The sequence below is a fragment of the Miscanthus floridulus genome, chromosome 15 (assembly GCF_019320115.1).
Source record: "Miscanthus floridulus cultivar M001 chromosome 15, ASM1932011v1, whole genome shotgun sequence".
NCBI lineage: Eukaryota > Viridiplantae > Streptophyta > Magnoliopsida > Poales > Poaceae > Miscanthus > Miscanthus floridulus.
The window spans coordinates 2627514-2649405 of record NC_089594.1 but is presented as its reverse complement, the minus strand read 5'-3'; the positions used below and the strand labels follow the sequence as shown (position 1 = coordinate 2649405).

The 21892-nt window shown below is 43.7% G+C and overlaps 1 protein-coding gene and 1 pseudogene across 1 annotated transcript; one reads left to right on the top strand and one right to left on the bottom strand.

Moving 5' to 3' along the window:
• Positions 1-2337: 2337 nt before the first annotated feature.
• Positions 2338-12623, bottom strand: LOC136509491 (uncharacterized; annotated as a pseudogene).
• A 2849-nt stretch (positions 12624-15472) lies between these two features.
• LOC136506702 (ubiquitin-activating enzyme E1 1-like) lies at positions 15473-21751 on the top strand. The gene is made up of 7 exons (XM_066501598.1): positions 15473-15586; positions 15673-16049; positions 16978-17195; positions 18074-18868; positions 19225-20093; positions 20266-20698; positions 20866-21751. The coding sequence occupies exons 2-7, from the start codon at positions 15803-15805 to the stop codon at positions 21460-21462; spliced, it is 3159 nt and encodes a 1052-aa protein (XP_066357695.1). The 5' UTR covers positions 15473-15586; positions 15673-15802; the 3' UTR covers positions 21463-21751.
• The last annotated feature ends 141 nt before the right edge of the window (positions 21752-21892 follow it).

Here is a 21892-nt window from a genome sequence, read left to right as displayed (position 1 = left end):
TTTCTAGATGGACTAGCAAATTGCCCGTGTGTACATTTGTGTATATAGTGAACTTTGGTTCCATGATGTCGTTCTAGCTAGGAGATTGGGGTGAGGGCGAAACTGATTTGTAATAAGTGGCAAGATGATGGGTAAATATGGTGGTGACATATAGGGGTAGAGCGGTGGTGATGGCAGACACCCCATCATCACCAACACAGTTTTCTATAAGAGTTTGAGATTTATGTAGAGACGTGCATGTAGCATTTTATTTACTAAAGTATTGAACTATCTACATATGTACATAGTCTGTTGATTTTTATAGGCACACTACTTTCTGAAATCAGAGGAAATTTACATTATAAAATTAGAACCTGAGGTATACTTACAACACACAGGCAATGCTAGTGTAGTAGTAAGGTAAGCGGATTAGCGCTAACATTACAATGCACTGTAGAAGACTATACTAGGTAAATATAAGTATAGATGCAAAGGCTTAATTTGCACCACTAAAGGACCTTGCAAATAGTGCTGGATCACAATTAAAAAAAGAAACATTTGATAACCAATGTCGAGTGGTTGTGTACTCGATCACCTTCAGGATGGGGGAAAAGTTTCATACCTATGCGTCTTCGTCTTTTTTTATCCCTGTACATGATGATCAATATGATTACTAACCCAAAAGGGATCAGCATGAGCAGATAATGCAATAAAACAAGAAAGAACTAAGCAAATGTATACAAAATCTTAGTCAAGAGAGGTTAGTCTCCACATAAAATTCTAACATATTTTGAATTAGACAAATATATTGGCTTCAATATTTCATACACAGGAATGTTGCTACACTACAAGCCTACAATACAGAGCAACTGTGACACCTGCAATAAGACAGCTATCCCATTTGAAAATATCTTTCACTAGAGAGTAGACATACCAAACCATCAAGTTGTTATTAAGGGTAGACATTAGAAGCTGCAACTACATAGATATAAACAAACTGGAAATATATTTGCATACCTGACTGTCTGGCCTCACCAGGTTTAGAAATACACTCTTTTTCAAGGATGTATGAAAATGCCCCAAACGTTCAAGAATTATACTCCTTGGCAAGAAAATTGGTCTTTCCATATCCCAGAAGAGGTTCGTGCCAAAAAAAGTTCCCATAAAAATCAAAAAGTGCGCCGCCCTGCATAGCCTACAAAAAAAGTGGCAGGCTTTAAAATGATAAAGAATCAGAATTACTACCACCTTTATGTTAAAATTGTCACAGTTAATCGTCTTATGCAAATTGTAATGCTATTATTTTATCAACAATGAGTAAATACTTTAAAATGTATAATATTTTGTATTATCTTCCACTACAAATTCAGCCAGCACAAAATCCATTCAACTGTTTGCAGTAATTCAAAACAGTATATCATCAGTGGCAAGGGACTATCAGCTTGAAAAGTTAAGTTATAAGGCAGGTATTTATTGTGGTTTGTATGGTGTGTGGTTCACCGTTTCAATCTTTCCACCTGACAGGAAAGCATAATAACTCGCGAAGAAATGGTGAAGAAAATTGATAATAATAGTTGGAGAGAAAGTACTTTTGGAGGCCTCGAAGAAGCTTCATTACTGTGTAAGTTCATATTTGCACGCATTTTCTTGTTTCATGTCAAACCTGAGGAACCTTTCAAGGCCTGTGTTATGCCCAGCGAACCAGCTGCAGCCAAACGGCAGCAGAACTATTCAGATTAACTGATGGAGCTGGTAATGGACAAGCAATTTCATCCGTCCTAATTGGTCATAGAACAGCAGTAGCAATCTAGTCTTCTACAAAGTTTCGCATGTCAAAACAATCATCACCACTACAGAATGGAAACACGGGAAGTTTAACAACCAATCTCTTAGGTCTATAATTTAGTTCTCTGTATAAGAAGCTTTTAAAAGGACGGGTCTGGTGCAAGCGGTAGAGTCTTACCGTCTGTGACCGGAAGGTCCTGGGTTCGAGTCGCGGTCTCCTCGCATTGCACAGGCGAGGGTAAGCCTTGCCACTGACACCCTTCCCCAGACCCCGCACAAAGCGAGAGCTCTCTGCACTGGGTGCGCCCTTTATATAAGAAGCTTTTACCCATTTTAGGTCTATATTAACTAAAGGCATAGTGTAAAAATCTGCGTACCTTATTTCTTATCATAGAATGAAACATAATCCTGCATTTCCTATACTGCAAAAGGCAACAAATAATCATAGGATACACGTGCTAAATTCTCAGAAGAAGGTTAAAATATGAATATCTAGTACACCAATACATAAAGATAACCTCAATTTCAGAATGCTTTGGACATTTATAAATACTATTATAATGCCCGTGCTAACGCTACGGATTTTTCTTGAGAATGTCTCTTAAAACAATAAAATTATTTTTGCATAGTCTAATGTAAAAACAATTGTACTTGAGTCTACGTATAATTTTCTAATATTATGACCATCTAAGTTACATTTTGCCTAACTCCTTAATCATCTCTTGAAGATATTCAGGGATGTTGTCGGAACATTCGTTTGCACGACTCGCCAAAACGTCTGCTAAGAATTCTATCCTCAGTGAAGTTGAGAGCTGTGCATGGTATATAGATTAACAATAAGTTACTATTTTTCTATGTAGTGTACAATATATAGCTAAAGACTATATATGCTTACATTGTTGATCGGTGGCAATCTTTCGCCGTCCCAGAACTTCATGAAATTGTATACAAGAAAGCCTCCCAGTTTCCAGGACAAGATCAGTTGTTTATTTGATGTAAATTAATGAAATAAAATTTTTTGTGATATAACAAGTGAAATATATTACAACTGGTTACCAGTATTTATTATGTGTAACCTTTGTTACACATGTAGGGTATTCTTTCTTCTGGTCATAAATATTGCCGTTCCACTTAGAATTTGATAGCCCCATGGCGAGATTGAACATTCTAGCCATTGTGTGGAACGTAGGTATATCAGCCATTGTTTGATCATAACCCTTGAAACATGGACCATCTTGAAGGGGGTCCATAATGTGCACAGTTTTGTTTTCCATGTCCATTATGAATAAAATGTACAGTTCGCTTTGATAATATGGTAGTAGAATCTAAAAACAAACATAGAGAATATAAGTGCTAAACAAAATAAATTAATTTTATACAGTAGTACACATAACATAACTTACGTTGTTACAATCTTTAATTTTGTAATCCATGTTCGGCCAACACTCAAGTACTTTTCTCTATTTCCCGTGGTATTCGTTGTCAATTCCGCCACAACATCGTGGATCTCGTCCAAACCCGGTTATTTCCTGAGGATTGTGCAAAAATATATTCTAATTAATTATACAATTATTGTAAGTCTTTGATAAACAATAAATTTATATATCAACTTACAGCAAACTTGAGGTCCATGAAGTGGAATTTTTGTTTCTTACCAACCATATGTTGGTTGCACGCAGCCATCCTGTAACACCCAAAATATTTCATTCTTTTAAAATAAGTAAATTTGATTTAATTATGTTATTAAGTGTGCACTCAATTATAGGAAATTAATAATTTTGGGGAATTAAAATAAATTATAAGATTTGAAATTTTTGATGCATACATGCTGCTGCACTATTTATTCATGTGATGATTGTTCTTAAATTAGTGTTCAAATGAGTTCAAAAATAATTTGAAAATGCTTTTGGGAAAATTTATTGCCTAGAACTGCACCAATAGCTAAACGTCCATATAGAATGGGAGTTAATGAATTAGAAGAGCTTAAGAAACAACTAAAAGAGTTGCAAGAAAAAGGTTTCATACGCCCTAGTTCTTCCCCGTGGGGGGCACCTGTGATCTTTGTGGATAAGAAGGATGGTAGTCAACGGATGTGTGTGGATTACCGCTCACTTAATGAGGTTACCATTAAGAATAAATACCCTTTGCCTAGGATAGATGATTTGTTTGATCAGTTGAGAGGAGCTCATGTGTTCTCCAAGATTGATCTCCGATCTGGTTATCATCAGCTTAAGATTTGGAACTCGGATATACCCAAGACAGCATTCACTACACGGTATGGATTGTATGAGTACATCGTTATGTCTTTTGGATTGACCAATGCACCTGCATACTTCATGTATTTGATGAATAAGGTGTTCATGGAGTTTCTAGATAAATTTGTGGTAGTATTCATAGATGAATACTAATATTCTCCAAGACTGAAGAAGAACATGCGGAACACATAAGGATGGTCTTGCAAAAGCTTAGAGAGCATAAGTTGTACGCTAAGTGGAGCAAGTGTGAGTTTTGGTTAAAGGAAGTCTCTTTTCTGGGTCATTCTGTCTCCAATGGTGGAATAGCCGTGGATCCAGGCAAAGTGCAAGATGTACTGAATTGGAAACCACCAACTACTGTAAGTGAGATTCGTAGTTTTTGGGATTGGCTGGTTATTACCGAAGGTTCATTGAAGGCTTTTCCAAGCTAGCCAAGCCTATGACAGCTTTGTTGGAAAAGAATGCTAAGTATGTATGGTCGGATAAATGCCGGCAAACTTTGAAGAGCTAAAGAAGAGATTGACTACAGCTCCAGTATTAATTTTGCCCGATTTAAACAAGAACTTCTCTATATATTGTGATGCATCCCGTTTGGGTCTTGGATGTGTGCTTATGCAAGAAGGAAGAGTAGTTGCATATGCATCTAGACAACTAAGGAAGCATGAGTTGAATTATCCTATTCATGACTTGGAATTGGCAGCTGTGGTTCATGCTTTGAAGATCTGGAGACATTATCTGATTGGACATAAGAGTGATATCTATACTGATCATAAGAGTTTGAAGTATATCTTTACCCAATCAGATCTAAATTTAAGACAACGTCGTTGGTTGGAATTGATCAAAGACTATGATTTGGAAGTGCATTATCACCCGGGAAAGGCAAACGTTGTAGCTGATGCACTTAGCAGAAAGAGCTATGCCAATGGAATTCAGACATCATCTATGTCAGCAGAGTTGTGTGCTGAAATGGAGTATCTCAACTTGAGCCTGGTCACTAATGCAATGGAATTGGTGATAGAGCCTACATTGGAGCAGGAGATACGCAAAGGACAATTGGAGGATGGAAAACTTAAGGAGATAGTAGAGAATGTAGTGCTTGGAAAGGCACCCGGATTCAGAATGGATGAGAATGGAACTCTTTGGTTCGGGAAAAGGATATGTGTACCGGAAGTGAAAGCTATCCGTAATGCAATTCTGTAAGAGGCCCATGAGTCTGCTTATTCTATACATCCTAGAAGTACCAAGATGTACTTAGATCTCAAAGAAAAGTATTTGTGGTATGGTTTGAAGAGAGATGTGGCAGAATATGTGGCTTTGTGTGACACTTGTCAAAGAGTGAAAGCTGAGCATCAAAGACCTGCAGGGTTACTACAACTAATGAAGATCCCTGAATGGAAATGGGAAGAAGTTGGTATGGATTTTATTGTAGGACTGCCCCGCACTCAAAGAGGTTATGATTCAATATGGGTAATAGTGGATCGACTCACTAAGGTTGCTCACTTTTTACCAATCAAGACTACCTATAATGGTGCAAGATTAGCAGAGTTGTACATGGAAAGAATAGTGTGCTTATATGGTGTTCCTAAGAAAATTGTGTCGGATAGAGGCACCCAATTTACATCGCAATTCTGACATAAAGTACATAGATCTTTGGGAACAAAGTTGAATTTTAGTTCTGCTTACCACCCACAAACTGATGGACAGATGGAAAGGATCAACCAGATTTTGGAAGATATGTTGAGAGCCTATGCACTTCAGTATGGTGATAGTTGGGATAAGAGTCTGCCTTACGCAGAGTTCTCATACAACAACAATTATCAAAAGAGCCTCAAGATGGCACCTTTCGAGGCATTGTATGGACATAAGTGTAGAACGCCTTTGTTCTGGAATCAGACTAGAGAAACTCAAGTGTTTGGTCCCGATGTCCTTAGAGACGCGGAAGAACAAGTGAGAATGATTAGAGACAATTTGAGAGTAGCTCAGTCTCGACAGAAGAGTTACGCTGATACCCACAAAAGAGAGCTGACTTTCGAGATTGGTGATTATGTGTACCTGAAAGTGTCACCAATGAGAAGTGTGAGAAGATTCAATATGAAGGAAAAGTTAGCCCCAAGGTATATAGGACCTTTTAAGATCCTAGAGAGACGTGGAGAAGTAGCTTATCAGTTGGAACTGCCTGAGAGCTTGTCCGGTGTGCACGACATGTTCCATGTTTCCCAGTTGAAAAAGTATCTGAGGGTACCAAAAGAACAAATTCCTTTGGAAGAACTTGTTGTCAAGGAAGATCTTACTTATGAAGAGTATCCGGTAAAGATTTTGGAAACTGCCGAAAGAGTTACGAGAAGCCGAACAGTAAAGATGTGCAAGGTGATGTGGAATCGTTATACAGAGGATGAGGCTACTTGAGAAAGAGAAGAGGATCTGAGAAAGACTTATCCCCAACTGTTTGAGTAAGCAATCACCCGAATCTCGAGGACGAGATTCATCTTAAGGGGGGTAGAATTGTAACACCCAAAATATTTCATTCTTTTAAAATAAGTAAATTTGATTTAATTATGTTATTAAGTGTGCACTCAATTATAGGAAATTAATAATTTTGGGGAATTAAAATAAATTATAAGATTTGAAACTTTTGATGCATACATGTTGCTGCACTATTTATTCATGTGATGATTGTTCTTAAATTAGTGTTCAAATGAGTTCAAAAATAATTTGAAAATGCTTTTGGGAAAATTTGTTGGAAAATAAAAAGGGAAAATGATTATCTCCTCCCCTTCCTCATTTTCGGCCCACATGGTCTTTTTTTCTCGCGCGGCCCGCTCACTCTCCTCTCCCTCTTCCCCGCTTGGCCCGCCAGCCGCCGGCCCAGCCGCGCCAGCCCAGCAAGCCGCGCCGGGCAACCGCCCACGCCCCCGCGCCTAGCCGCTGACTGCCCGGGCCTGCTTGTCGACGCCGTCTTCACCCCCGCGCTCCTCGGAACCGCCTGGCCTGGCCGCATGCCGCAACCGCCCCACTCCGCGTTGTGGGAGCGTGCCCCCCCTCGCGCCCGGCCGCTTTAAATCGGCACCGAGCCGTCTCCGCCCCTCCCTGCTACCCTCGCTCTCATTTTTGCGCTTGCCGAGCACCGAGGAAGGCCGCAACCGTCGCCCCGAGATCTCCGAGCTCCGTCGACCGCCCCTCCACGCGGACAGCCTCCTCCGAGCCGCCTCCGTCTCCATTTTCCCCTTGGTGAGCTTCTCCGTCCTCCCCTCTATCTCCCCGTGCATCTCACTCCTCGTTTTGTTGGCTTCTTGAGCCTTGGCCGCAAGCTCCGCGGGCCATGGTCGCTGGCCATGGCGGCCACCGCGCTTGCCGCCGTTCCCGGCCACCAAAACGGCATGGCCGCGACCCCCTTCTCCCCCTGAGCTCACGGGTGCCCTCGGTGGTCAGTTTGGTGAACCGTAGGCCCTAACCGCGCGCTCCGGCGAGACCACTACCGCCGGCCATGGCGCCTGGCCGCCGGTGTTACTGTTCCGGCCGGTCGACCCCCCCAGGCCGATCCAAGCCGCCCATCGCAAGATCAACGGCCAGGAATAGAAGATACCCCTTCGCGGGTGATTTTGCATAAGAGCCCCTGGACTTTTCTAAGTCCTAACCCACAGTCCAAAACGTATTTCCCCGAATGCGCAATCTCGATTAGAAAGCGTAAACTCCACGGCTTAAGTCAAAAGTACGCTTTCAGTATTTACAGAAATGCCATTTAAACTGTTTCGCTTATAAAATTGTCGTTTTAGCTCCGAATTGATCCATTCAAATCGCGTTAGCTTCGTAATTTCATAAGCTACATGTTGGAGCTACTGTTAGTCAAGTTTGGAACTTTTTAATTTCATGATTAGATTTAATTAAATATAGGGCTATAGGAAAACCCGTTTTAATCATAACTTTCGCATTTTAGCTCCGTTTTTCGTGAACTTCGCGTTGACGTGATCGTAGCGAAACGTAGATTAGTTTTACAAACATTTTATCTTGATTTCAATACTATTGGTGTACTGTTCTAATGATAGGAATATTTGCTTTGCATGAATGCTTTTGGAATGTTGTATGTTGCCGTGTTGGTCGCGTTCAGACGGTGAGGAAAACGTTGGAGACCAAGAACTCTTCGACGACCAGCAGGACCAGCATGAGTTTGTGAACCAAGGCAAGTATAACATGGGCCTTCCTTGATGTCCTATTTTACTTTAATCAATTACTCATTTGCATGTGTCTAATCTTGATACCCGTAAGGACATCCTAGTGATTGTTATCCTGTTCCTTGTCTCCTATGGGTTAAATGCATATGGGTAGATTGCTAGTGCTCTAACTGAACTTGATATACATGTTGATGAATGATACTATGGAACAAAGTGAGTAACATGATTTATAACAACTGTTCCATAGGGCGAAAGTGCAAATGACCTTTGTTCATGTTGCTCCTGGCCCTCCATAAGGACTTATCTATCGGCAAAAGCTAGGACTGACAGTGCAACCGGGAGAGTCATATGGCTCTGACTTTAGCTCAGTAATAGGATCTTTCCTAACTAGTTAGAGGTTACCTTTTTGGCACAAATGGGGCTTGTCACTTTGGGTATAGGGCTGCCTCTGTTCCTATGAGTATAGCCGCGATGGATTTGTGCCATAGGAAAGAGGGGTCCCTACATCTGCCTGCCAAGGAAACCAAGCGGCCCTAACTTGTTAGGGAAACCTATGAAATGGCTTCATAGTGTACCCTGCCCGCTCACCTTGGTAGTGACATGGGAGTAATTAACCCGGGCATATGGGGATCACGACTCGCGGTGAATGTGCACCACCTCTGCAGAGGGTAACAAACTGTTATAACAGCCGTGCTCGCGGTTACGAGCGGCCCGAAAAACTCACAGAATAACCGGTTAATTGTTGATGATCATTTAAAGTTGTTCAGTGATGACATATGGCACACCTGACCCCGATATTGTTCTTATGGGAATTAAATGGGAGCTTAAGCATAACTTGATAATAATTGAGAATAAAAGCTTGACCTATTAAAAATGCTAACTGCAGTAAACCAGAGTCTATCCTTTTTGAGTTTCATAACCCCATGTTAGCTTGCTAAGTACGGAATGTACTTACACTTGTTTATTTTCTTTACTTGGATAAAAATCCCGGATGGGTAACAGATGGCAACGGGTATGAGGATTTCCCGGAGGATTATTAGGCTTGTGGTCAACCAGTTGACCTTCCCTGTGATGACGACCATGAGAGTTTTATTATCTTTTTATTATTCCGCTGTGTTGTATAAGACTAAGTTTTATTATAACTCTGATATATGAGACACCATGATGATACTATATGTAAATTTGTCAGCTTGTGTGTGTGATTGATTCCTGGGCACACACGAGTTTTGTGCATTCAATTTTATCCCTAAAATTGGGTGTGACACATCCGAATAGCCATATTTAAGCATTCATGATCCATCTCTAGATCCTCATCTAAAATATTTTTAATCTTGACAAGATTCAATGAAATTAGGTACGGTCGTGTACTTTGTACCCACTCTTTGCTATAAAACAAGGTTAATCCACAAATTACTTTTTGTATGAATTCTAGAACGGATAACTGAAATATCAAAATTAGAACAAAACAATTTACTATAGAATGACTTACTGAAGTAAAGTTTTGTCGCTGACGATGAATTGGATGTTTGTGCATATTGCGGCCAATATTTGTTCCCTACTTTTCCACTTTATTGCACGTGTCAACTTAATTTCACCAGACATTATTATATCCAGCTCATCGAGCTCTGTGACATCACCATCTAGCTCATTGTGGGTCTCTAACTGTTGCCCATGATTCGGTAACCCTCTTGCTTCATTTAACGGGGAGTTATACAAGATCGCAGGTAGTTTGAACCTGAAGTTACTTATATCTTCCTGAAAATTTGAGCAAGTTCTGATATATATTAACCAATCCAAAAGAAATGATTATGTTTAGAAATAAACTCTTATAGAATTACCTGGGTGACATGGTCAGATAAAGCAGTTCCAGTCCAATATTCCATATAATTAATCAGCCATAATTCACAACTACAACTGAGCATATATTCCAAAAAATGAATGAAATATGAGTTTTAGAGGTACTGTTGTTGGTTGTGCAATTGTATATACACGAAATGGAAAGATAGTTTACCCATCTTTTTGCATTTGTTCGGTAATCTTATGTTTAATCTCCCAAGATGACACTTCGATACCGTGTAGCCATTTAGTTTGGTTTAGTAGTTTAGATTTCAGTGCATGCTTTATTAGTCTTTCCATTCCTATTAACTGGAATGACCAAAACACCAAGGTTAACTAAGAAAGAGATAATGAAGAATTTTAAAGAAGTTTGTATATCAATTGTTAAGCCATACCGTATATCTGAGATCTTTCCAATCTGTCATATTTTCTCCGAAGGAATCCAAAACATGTATTTCACCTTCATTTGCATTCACGACCGCCAGGTACCAGTGAAAATTTGTAATGTTGATAGGAAGGAAGACCTGCCGTAATAGACATTTATCTAAACTATTTCCTTACATTTGAAAGGGTATAAAATTAGCATATGTGAAACCAATCACCACCGAGCATCTAGAACCTGGAGACAAGCAGGATTAGGTACAACCTCTGGCGACAAGCAGGATTAGGTGTTGTCAACCAGAAGCTACAATGTTAAGGATAAAATGTCACATATAGGTATAGCAATCATTTGATGTTATGATTCATTAGATTTGGGAGGCTCAGTCACACCAAACAAACACAATAGTCATGAGATGACATGATAGTGCAGATAAACATATTGGAGCTATAGCTTTAGCTTCCCAGTGTACACCCATGAAACAGAATCATGTTTTCACAATGGCTTGGCTTCACAGGTGCATCAAGTTTTAAGTTTTGAAACTATGTAGTGCCAAAGTTTACGCAAAGCATTAATCAATTCATTGTCACTGGCTCTAGATTTGAAGAAAGGCAAGGCAAACCTAAGCCCAGGCATGCAGGCATTCAAATAAACCCTAGCCTTCACGGAAATAAAAAAAGGAAGGCAAGGCAAACCTTCAAGTGCGTGAGGTCTCAGGCTTTGTCCGTGGAGGTGGGGGCGCTGGCCACGCGCATGATCTCTGTGGAGCTTTCGAAGTCGACGTCGCGGACGGCACTCGATGTAGATCATGATGGAGGGACGTGTCGCTGCCGCTGATCGTACGTCGCGGAATCGCCGTTGCTGGTTGCCGTGATCAGGATCCCGGTCGTCCTCCGTCGTGGACGGAAATAAAAAAAGGAAGGCAAGGCAAACCTTCAAATGCGTGAGGTCTCAAGCTTTGTCCGTGGAGGTGGGGGCATTGGCCACGCGCATGATCTCCGTGGAGCTTTCGGAGTTGACGTCGCGGACGGCACTCGATGTAGATGACGATGGAGGGACGTGTCGCCGCTGCTGATCGTACGTCACGGAATCGCTGTTGCTGGTTGCCGTGATCAGAATCCTGGTCGTCCTCCGTCGTGGACGGAAATAAAAAAAGGAAGGCAAGGCAAACCTTCAAGTGTGTGAGGTCTCAGGCTTTGTCCGTGGAGGTGGGGGCACTGGCCACACACATGATCTCCGTGGAGCTTTCGGAGTCGACGTCGCGGACGGCACTCGATGTAGATCACGATGGAGGGACGTGTCGCCGCCGCTGATCGTACGTCGCGGAATCGCCGTTGCTGGTTGCCGTGATCAGGATCCCGGTCGTCCTCCGTCGTGGACTGCTAGCACGGGCACGTCGCGGAATCGCCGTTGCTGGTTGCCGTGACGGACGGGCGGGCGTCAGGCTTCCTTTTTTTTCGTTGATGACGGACGGGCGGGCGTCGGGCGTGCTCACGTGGAAGGGAATTTTTGTTTTCTTTTTTTCGTCGATACGGACGGCGTTTGTTTCCTTTTATATGGACGGGAGCATTGAAGCCTCCGTGATGAGTCTCAGGTTTTCAATTATAGTAGAGATTTCGTCGATACAGACGGCGTTTGTTTCCTTTTATATGGACGGGAGCGTTGAAGCCTCCGTGGTGAGTCTCAAGTTTTCAATTATAGTAGAGAATATGGTAATACCATGTCTGTGTGATGAGTGACGAAAATAAAATAAGGCATGCATCTGTTCATTTCTGTGGAGAACATCACAGAGCCACACTTGCTACAACTACTTTATTTTCAAGCACGCAACTCTATTAAGTGTAACCAACTCCAACATTCGCTGCTCAAGCAGCACGTCCCTTCATCTTGCGCTGCTGCACCGAAGCTTCAGCTGGAGATCCTCCAACCCTGGTGCCACTGGCAAGCAGCATGAGCACCTCTGGAGCAGACTTCTCCCAGCTGAGGACTTTCTGGGCTTCCTCCAGTGTGACCTTACCAGTTGGAGAGAGCTTCATGGTTGAATATTGCTTCCTGATCTGTTTCTTGTCACGGAGATTGCTCCCTGTTTCTGAGTAGAAGTCCCTGAAAGAAATACCAGAACCTTAGAGTTGTATAGCAAGTTAAAAAAAGAATCACACAGAAACAAAGAGGAACTCACTTGGATATGATATCCCATCCATCAGAGCTGATGATGTCCATGGCAGTCATCTAGCGCTCATCCAGGTACTTCGTAACAAGCCTTGCAAGCACTTTATTCTGTCTTTCAGAAAACCTCGCCTGACCTTTGGGCACCGGATCGCCAACAGCAGCTGCAGTGCAGCTGCAGATAGCAACACATGAAATCAATCTGAACCTTCACTGGCCATCTCCGGCAGGACACAGAAGAAAACAAACAAAGTTGAGACGTAGGTTTGTGAATATCTGGCAGAGTGGAGTAGTGAGCTAAAGACTCCGGCAGCAGCATCTAGATACCATACACTGTTTGACAAGTTGCGTACCTTCACAGCCAAGAAATGTCTCATGTAAGGGCATTGTAAAACACTAACTTAATTGATGTGAACTTTTCCACAGGAAACCAAATTTCCAAAGCAGGTTATGGTTTCTTTACCAACTGCTTTTGTGGCACTTGCACCAGCTAATCCAAATTATGGATTCAACCCGCGGAGGGGGGGGGGGGGGGGGGGGGGGGGCTCGAGCCCCCTACCGATACCAAAGCAGTGGGGCCCCCATGAATTTTTAGGTAAAGTTCTATGGTGTAGGTGGGGTTGAGACTTAAGATCGAAAAACAGTCGGTAGTATGTGAAGGATCAACCCCCTAAAATTTTTCCTGGATCCGCCGCTGGGTGTGGGTGGAGGGGGGCGGGGGCGGGGGCAGGCGAGGACATGGCGCCACCGGCCTGAGGTCAGGAAGGATCAGGTATGGGTGGAGGAAGGGCACCCTATTTCCGGCTTTCCCTTTGGCGGTACTTAAACCAAAGGGGGAAGTCTCTTCCTGTCGACGTCTCTTCTTTTACCTCTCCCACTCACTCTGACCTCCCAATAAAAAAGAGGTACGTCCGCCCCCTCCTCTCCTGCAGCAGCAGGTAATGGGCTGGTAATGGGCTGCTTAGGCCCTAGGGCCTTGTTCGGTTGTAATAATATCTGGATAGAGCAATATTAATATGATATTGCTCCCAAATTCTAAGGGTACGTATGTTGGGTGTAGAAATTTTGCACTCTAACGATGTTTAATTATTTAAATATATTTTGTCTATATATAAACCAGTAGTATATCTATAATGGAGGGATATTTTATATTATATATATATATATAGCAATCTTTTTAAGGCTGGCTAATTACTACTGCGTACCTGAGTTCCATTCAATTAAGTACTACTAGCCATATGTTATTAATTATTTAACTTGAGTGAGTGTACACACACACAGGAATCTATGAAAAACGACGAGAAGGTGATCCACTTCACCAGCTCCTCTGCGTTATGCTCCATGCCTCCTAAAACAGGCAGCAGGTGCCGCGAAGCCATGCGTGGAGGAGGCGTCATCATCTGTTGCCTTGACTCCTTCCGGCCTGGAACGAAACAACATTTGCCTTAGTGCCGGCCCTCCTAGGGGAATTCTATAACCTCCGGCGCCCGCAACGCGTCCGGACGCAGCTCCCAGTCCCAGCGAACCGAACCGTGGCCCAGCTCCCAGTCACAGGCCCACCGCAGCCTGACCCCTAGTCCGCCTTCGCCTCGCCCCACGCGCGCACTCCGCCCATCTCTGTGCCCGCCGGTCATCCCTGACTCCTCTCTCCGTGCGGGCGAGCCGCGATGAGCAGCTGAGGACAGTACGCCCCCAACGCGCCCCGATCGCAGCTCCCCCGTCCGTCGCCCCCCCCCCCCCCCCCCCCCCCCGGTGCGCCGCGTGCCCCATCCGTCGGCCCCCGTCTCACCCTCGGTCAAAGAACATAAAACACTTGCAACATAAAATTGAAAACAAATGAAACATTTGGAAACATGCTTTTGCAACATGTGTGTGAAACCAATGAAACATCGAAAATAAAACACTTGTAACTTACAACATAAACCACTTGCTGCAACATAAGACTGAAACAACTGAAACATTTAGAACATATTGTTGCAACATATGCAACATCCAGATAAAAACGATTGCAACATACGTCTAGAAAATAGATGAAACATTTTAAACAAAAGTTTCCAACATGTCTCTAAAAACACTTACAACATCTACAACATGTGCAGCATCCCTTGATCTACTTTTGCAACATCAAGATGAAACAATTGCAACATACATCTGAAATGCCTAAAACATTTGTGCATATGTAACATAGAGGAGGGGAAGGTCGGGATGGTCGATTCGGGCGTCGGGATTGGAGCTTGCGGCAAGTTGCGGCGTGCGAGCACCACCAGCACCACCTGTGCTTGTGGGTGCCCTTGGCTCGACCAGGGAAGACATGAGGCGTCATGCCACATGCGCCCTAGCGGCCATAGCAGGGTCTGCGACGTGCGCGACGGCGATGGGAGACGGACGTCGAGGGAGCGAGCGATACAGGTGTCCGGGACGGGCGCGTGGCATGGCCGGCGATGGGGGCGCGGAGCGGTGGGGCACTGTGCGGCAACCGACAAGAGCGAGGTAGGGGAAAGGGTGCGGACAATAAGCGGCCACGCTGTTTCAGGACCGGACGGATAAGTACGAAAGTGTGGAGGGCGGGCGAATAAAGCACGAGAGAATGGAAAATTTGTTCTTTGTTTGGGCCCGCTCTTGGGGAGCCGTGTCCAGACAGAAGTCACGAACGGATGCACGAGTTAGATCATTATTGATTTTATACAAAGAGGAAGAGATGCTCTTAAGTTGCGTTGATGTTGCTTGTCTGCAAATTCAAACATGAATGCTTGGATCGTTGGGCTTTGGCAATATGAGCAAACCAGATTCTCGTTTCGGTCCTGCAAGGAAAGCACAAGTTTACATACAGACACTGCCAAGTGGGCCCATGGCCTACCTGTCAACTCTACGAGAAGCTTCGTCTCTGCCTGCTGGGCCGCCACCCCTTCCATCCTCCGCGCCAACAGAACAAGTCCAGCGACACAACCCTAGGCCAGACAAGAGCTGAGGCAGAGCGGAAGGTCTGCTCGCTGGCCATCGAATCCAGCTTCTCCAAGGTGAGATCTCTTCCCCCGAATCCGCCCAACTCTACCACTCCCCCTCGCGCTCCCCGCCTCACCTTGGCCTGTCCCGATCCGTGCAGGCTCCGCCACTTCCGCCGGCCTCCGCACGACCTGGATCTGACGCTCCTCCCCCTGCCGCCGCCGCCCTCCGCCTTGTACCTCCTCGCGGCGGCCGCCGTTCTCGCGCTCCTCGGCGGCCTCCTACTCTATATGCTTCCCCGGAAGCGGGAGGTCGACGCCGGCGAGGTCCAGGACTTGCACAACAAGGCCCCCCGCGCCGCCGCCCCAGCTCAGGACAAGGACAAGGAGGTGGTTGCGGAGATGGCCGGCAGGGCGCCCGAGATCGATGAGGACCTCCACAGCCGCCAGCTCGCCGTCTACGGGCGCGAGACCATGAAGCGCCTCTTCGGCTCCAACGTCCTCGTCTCTGGACTCCAGGGACTAGGCGCTGAGATCGGTATGTCTCTGCTCATCGTAACCTTTGAGCTTATGTATGCACAGTAATAAATTGTGCGATAAAGGCCAACTGGTTTACCTTAATTGTTCCTTTTAATTCCTTGGCCGATCTGATGTCGCACTAAATTGATGCTTTCCTTTCCTTGTGTAAGAGTAAGATGTCGCCACCAGCTGGTGTGCTGTAGGATTCCATATGTAGTTACTGCCTCAATTAGTCAATTCTCACCACACCTCCCTTAGCTCATTGTCACCAGACAGAGGACATACTTCTCATTGATTTGTTTCCATGTTTTTATAAACACTTCAATAACATTTGAACTTGTACAACAGAAAGCCTATCTTAAACTCTTCAATTTTCCTACAAGCAGTCTTATGGATGCATTAAATATTCAAACCATCAGGTTGTGCCAGTGCTTTTGTGATTACACATGAATACCTGTTCTGAGACCAGCTGCAATTTTTCTTCTTGTGAGAACTGAATCTATCTCAAGTTCTCAACACAGTGTTGCCCCTAAGCAACTTTCAGAATGTTAGTATGTACACACCTTATGACAACTTTCAGAATGTTTTGGTCCTCAGTACCAATCGCTGTCCTGAAGCTGCACCAGGTTGCTGGTGAGTTAGATCTCCTGTGTCACTTGGCCAAAGGATTGAACATGTTTTATCGGCAAATGGTAGTTAGCCTTGTTGCTTTCTAGAATTGGATTTATGATGTAATGCTTTTAGTCACCGGTGCAACATGTGAGCTTCAGATCTAAAGGCAAACATGTTTCCCCTGGTGTGTCAGTTCTTTTTATTGCATCAATGTTTAGCAGTCAGTATATCCTGTTTAACTTGTGAATTTTAAATTGTTTATGAAAATTCAGATTATATCTTTTGCTCTTTCTGTTTGTATACATGATTTGCTTATGACCATTTAATTTCTGCAGCAAAAAACCTTGTCCTTGCGGGTGTCAAGTCTGTAACCTTGCATGATGATGGCAAAGTCGAGCTATGGGACTTGTCAAGCAACTTCTTCCTCTCAGAGAAGGATGTTGGGCAAAACCGTGCTCAAGCTTGTGTTCCAAAGCTACAGGAGCTTAACAATGCTGTCATCATCTCTACCATAACTGGTGATTTGACCAAGGAGCAGCTTTCTAACTTTCAGGTACATGAGCATGGAATGATCTCTGGTTTGCTTTGGTGTTTGTGTAAAAAAGTGTTTAGACTCTGTAAATTGATCAACAATCAGGTTAAATATATCAGTTCAGTGACAAGTCATGTAAGTTCCTATTGACAATATATTGAAAGAGAAGTTTAGGTTGAAATATACATCCTAGAAAATTGTGCCATGTGAAACACGCCTTATAAAAATGGGCAGAGGGAGTACTCAAAATGTTCTGTTAATGTGTCAACTGCTTAGTAGAAGCGCCAAATAGAAGGCCACCAAATGGTTTATCCGCATCTGTTGACACACATTATCACATTAATGCATTTTTTCTTCCATATATTCTTCCATGCTAGCATTGTGCGTAGAGGATCACATTAATGCATTTTTTCTTCCATATATTCTTCCATGCTAGCATTGTGAGTAGAGGGTTTTATCTATTTTTCTAGGTTTTTAGTGAAGTTTCAAAGCCATGTTCCTATTTCAAATGGTGGCAATTATTTTTGCACAATACACGTATGGTATGTTTGGGTGAGCTCCAGTGGATTTGGGTGTCTCTAGCTCCATTTTTTCATGGAGCTTGAGTTGGGGGATAGATTGGGGGTATTTGGGTGAGTCACCTGCTTCCTAATTTAGGTTAGCTAATGTTAAATGCTTAAACCACTTTATTTTAGCCTGCAAACTCCATAGCCTGAGAATTCTGGACCTGGCGCTCTCCCAGATAGGGTTTCACTTGAAAATATTTTTCTTGCCAAGGGGGATTAGTTGATTTAATTTATTGAGCCTTTTGAAATATTTTAATATGTGTTTCTTGACCTGATTGTAAAGATTTGGTTGCCACATATTCTCAAACTGATAACTTCCTGGTCAACTTACAGGCTGTGGTCTTTACTGATATCAGCATAGAAAAAGCAGTTGAGTTTGATGATTACTGTCATAGCCACCAGCCACCAATTGCTTTAATTAAGTCGGAAGTTCGTGGCCTTTTTGGCAGTGTTTTCTGTGATTTTGGTCCTGAGTTTACTGTTTTGGATGTCGACGGCGAGGAACCACATACAGGAATTGTGGCATCAATCAGCAATGACAACCCAGCACTTGTTTCTTGTGTGGATGATGAGCGTTTGGAGTTCCAGGATGGTGATCTAGTTGTTTTCTCTGAAGTGCATGGAATGGCCGAGCTCAATGATGGAAAACCAAGAAAGATCAAGAGTGCAAGGCCTTATTCTTTCACTCTAGAAGAAGACACCACCTCATATGGCACTTACATTAGAGGTGGTATTGTCACACAGGTGAAGCCACCAAAGGTTCTTAAATTTAAAACCTTGAAGGAGGCAATCAAGGAGCCAGGAGAATTTCTCATGAGTGATTTCTCCAAGTTCGACCGCCCACCTCTTTTGCATTTGGCCTTCCAAGCTTTGGACAAGTTTAGGACTGAGTTGAAACGATTCCCTATTGCTGGGTCAGCTGATGATGCACAAAAGCTGATAGATCTTGCTATTAGTATTAATGAAACTCTTGGTGATAGTAAGCTTGAAGAAATTGATAAGAAGCTCCTGCAGCATTTCGCAAGTGGTTCCAGGGCTGTTTTGAATCCTATGGCTGCAATGTTTGGTGGTATTGTAGGTCAGGAGGTTGTTAAAGCATGCTCAGGGAAATTCCATCCACTTTACCAGGTATGACTGTTGCTTGTTTCTTTAATTATGTATAATATGGTATTCTATATTCTATTTTCCCTTGTCACAAATGATAGATGTTTTAGACAAGATCCGGTCAAACTTCTGAACTTTGACAGTCTATTAACTTATAAAATATGTTTAGTTTGGAAACATAAAAGGTCATTTGTGTAGATTTTCCTTAAAAAGAACTTCCATAATATCCTAAGTTCATTAGAATATATCCTAATATAAAATTCTAGCCAAATTTGCACCTTGGGGATTGTTACAAGTTAAAAATTGTTTGAGAATATTTGTCTGGAGAGTATATGTTTGCAGAAAATTTGTAATATTAATGTGCGATCTTGATTTTACAGTTCTTCTACTTTGATTCTGTTGAATCTCTGCCCGTTGAACCGTTGGAGCCTAGTGATTTGAAGCCAGAGAACAGTAGATATGATGCACAAATTAGTGTCTTTGGGGCTAAGCTTCAAAAGAAACTGGAGCAGTCAAAAATCTTCATGGTTGGTTCTGGGGCTCTTGGATGTGAATTCTTGAAGAACCTTGCGTTAATGGGTATTTCTTGCAGTCAAAATGGGAAGCTGACTGTGACAGATGACGATGTTATAGAGAAAAGCAATCTCAGTCGCCAGTTTCTCTTCCGTGACTGGAACATTGGACAGCCCAAGTCCACAGTTGCTGCAACTGCTGCTATGGCAATTAATCCTAAGCTTCATGTGGAGGCCCTTCAGAACAGAGCAAGTCCTGAGACTGAAAATGTGTTCAATGATGCGTTTTGGGAGAGCTTGGATGCTGTTGTTAATGCATTGGACAATGTGACTGCAAGAATGTACATTGACTCCAGATGTGTATATTTCCAGAAGCCACTTCTTGAATCAGGCACTCTGGGTGCTAAGTGCAACACACAGATGGTCATTCCTCACCTAACAGAAAACTATGGGGCATCCAGAGATCCACCAGAAAAGCAGGCACCTATGTGCACTGTACATTCATTTCCTCACAATATTGATCACTGCCTGACGTGGGCTAGGTCTGAGTTTGAGGGTCTACTTGAGAAGACTCCCACCGAAGTAAATGCTTTCCTGTCGAACCCCGGTGGATATGCAACCGCAGCAAGAACTGCTGGTGATGCACAGGCTAGGGACCAACTTGAGCGAGTTATTGAATGCCTTGAGACAGACAAGTGTGAGACATTCCAAGATTGTATTACCTGGGCCCGGCTTAAGTAAGTTGTGCACCCCTTCTCTACCCCTTGCAGCATTGTTCCTTAATTTGCATAGTTGATCTTGGAGCTGCATGCACCAGCTTAGTTTCACATTTATTTCACTGCACTCACCGTGAACTAGTATAAGTCTAATGATTCTTGCTCCTCTGTTTTTTGTTGATGGTTATATTAGGTTTGAGGATTATTTCTCCAACCGTGTAAAGCAGCTGACATTCACTTTCCCTGAAGACGCAATGACTAGCTCTGGTGCTCCTTTCTGGTCTGCTCCTAAGCGGTTCCCGAGACCTCTGGAGTTCTCATCTCCCGACTCAAGTCACCTCAACTTCTTGTTGGCTGCTTCTATACTAAGGGCAGAGACATTTGGAATACCCATACCTGATTGGGCGAAAAGCCCAACGAAACTGGCTGAAGCTGTGGACAAGGTCATCGTTCTGGATTTCCAACCAAAACAGGGTGTTAAGATAGAGACAGATGAGAAGGCTACTAGCCTATCCTCCGCATCTGTTGATGATGCTGCCGTCATTGAAGAGCTTATTGCAAAGCTGGAAGCAATTTCTAAAACATTGCCACCAGGATTCCATATGAACCCTATACAGTTTGAGAAGGTTAGTAGGTCCAGTTAATCACTTCTAAAACCTTGTGTACCGTAGCTTCTGTTAGATGCCTAATTTCTTTTAGCTGTTTCTTGGTGGGTATCCATGTCTCTAGGATGAAAATTATTATGCATCTAGAAATTCAATGCTGATTAATTTTATTATAATTATATATGCAGGATGATGATACCAATTTCCATATGGACTTGATTGCTGGCTTTGCGAACATGCGGGCTAGGAACTACAGCATCCCTGAAGTTGACAAGTTGAAGGCGAAGTTCATAGCGGGAAGAATCATCCCAGCCATCGCCACCTCAACTGCAATGGCCACTGGCCTTGTCTGCCTGGAGCTTTACAAAGTCCTCGCTGGTGGGCACAAGGTTGAAGACTACCGGAACACATTTGCGAACCTCGCAATCCCCCTCTTCTCCATGGCGGAACCTGTGCCACCCAAGACCATCAAGCACCAAGACATGTCCTGGACCGTCTGGGACCGCTGGACCGTAACTGGCAACATCACGCTGAGGGAGCTCCTGGAGTGGCTCAAGGAGAAGGGCTTGAACGCGTACAGCATATCCTGCGGGACCTCGCTGCTGTACAACTCCATGTTCCCGAGGCACAAGGAGCGGCTGGACAAGAAGGTGGTGGATGTGGCCAGGGAGGTGGCCAAGGTGGAGGTGCCTTCGTACCGCCGCCATCTGGACGTTGTGGTGGCCTGCGAGGACGACGACGACAACGACGTCGACATTCCGCTTGTGTCCATTTACTTCCGGTAAAGAGGGGCACGCTGCCCATTTACATGATCCTGTGCGGTATTTGTCAGAAGGATCGAGCGTATAAGTTGCGCATGCAACTGAGAACTAGGTTGTGTTTAAGCACATACTGATGATTTCCCGAGCTACCATCTGGGTAGAGTTGGCTGGGAATTGCCGCTGAGATTTGGGTTCACCGTTATGGAACTCTTGAGCATAACATCATGATAGTTAATGCATGGTACTGTTGTCGCTAAATTGTCGTCTTAGTACTTTGAATGCATGTACCGGTTTGACGGTATTCTGGCTGCGATTTCGGTAATGTTTGTGTATTGTTTCATGGCATAACGAATTTGTGTTGGTGGCGCGTCGTTGCTCCCTTCAAATTTTGGGAACTGCAGAAGTATTAGGGCTTCAACATTTTGATGGGGTTGCATGGGGGGATGTGCGTGCG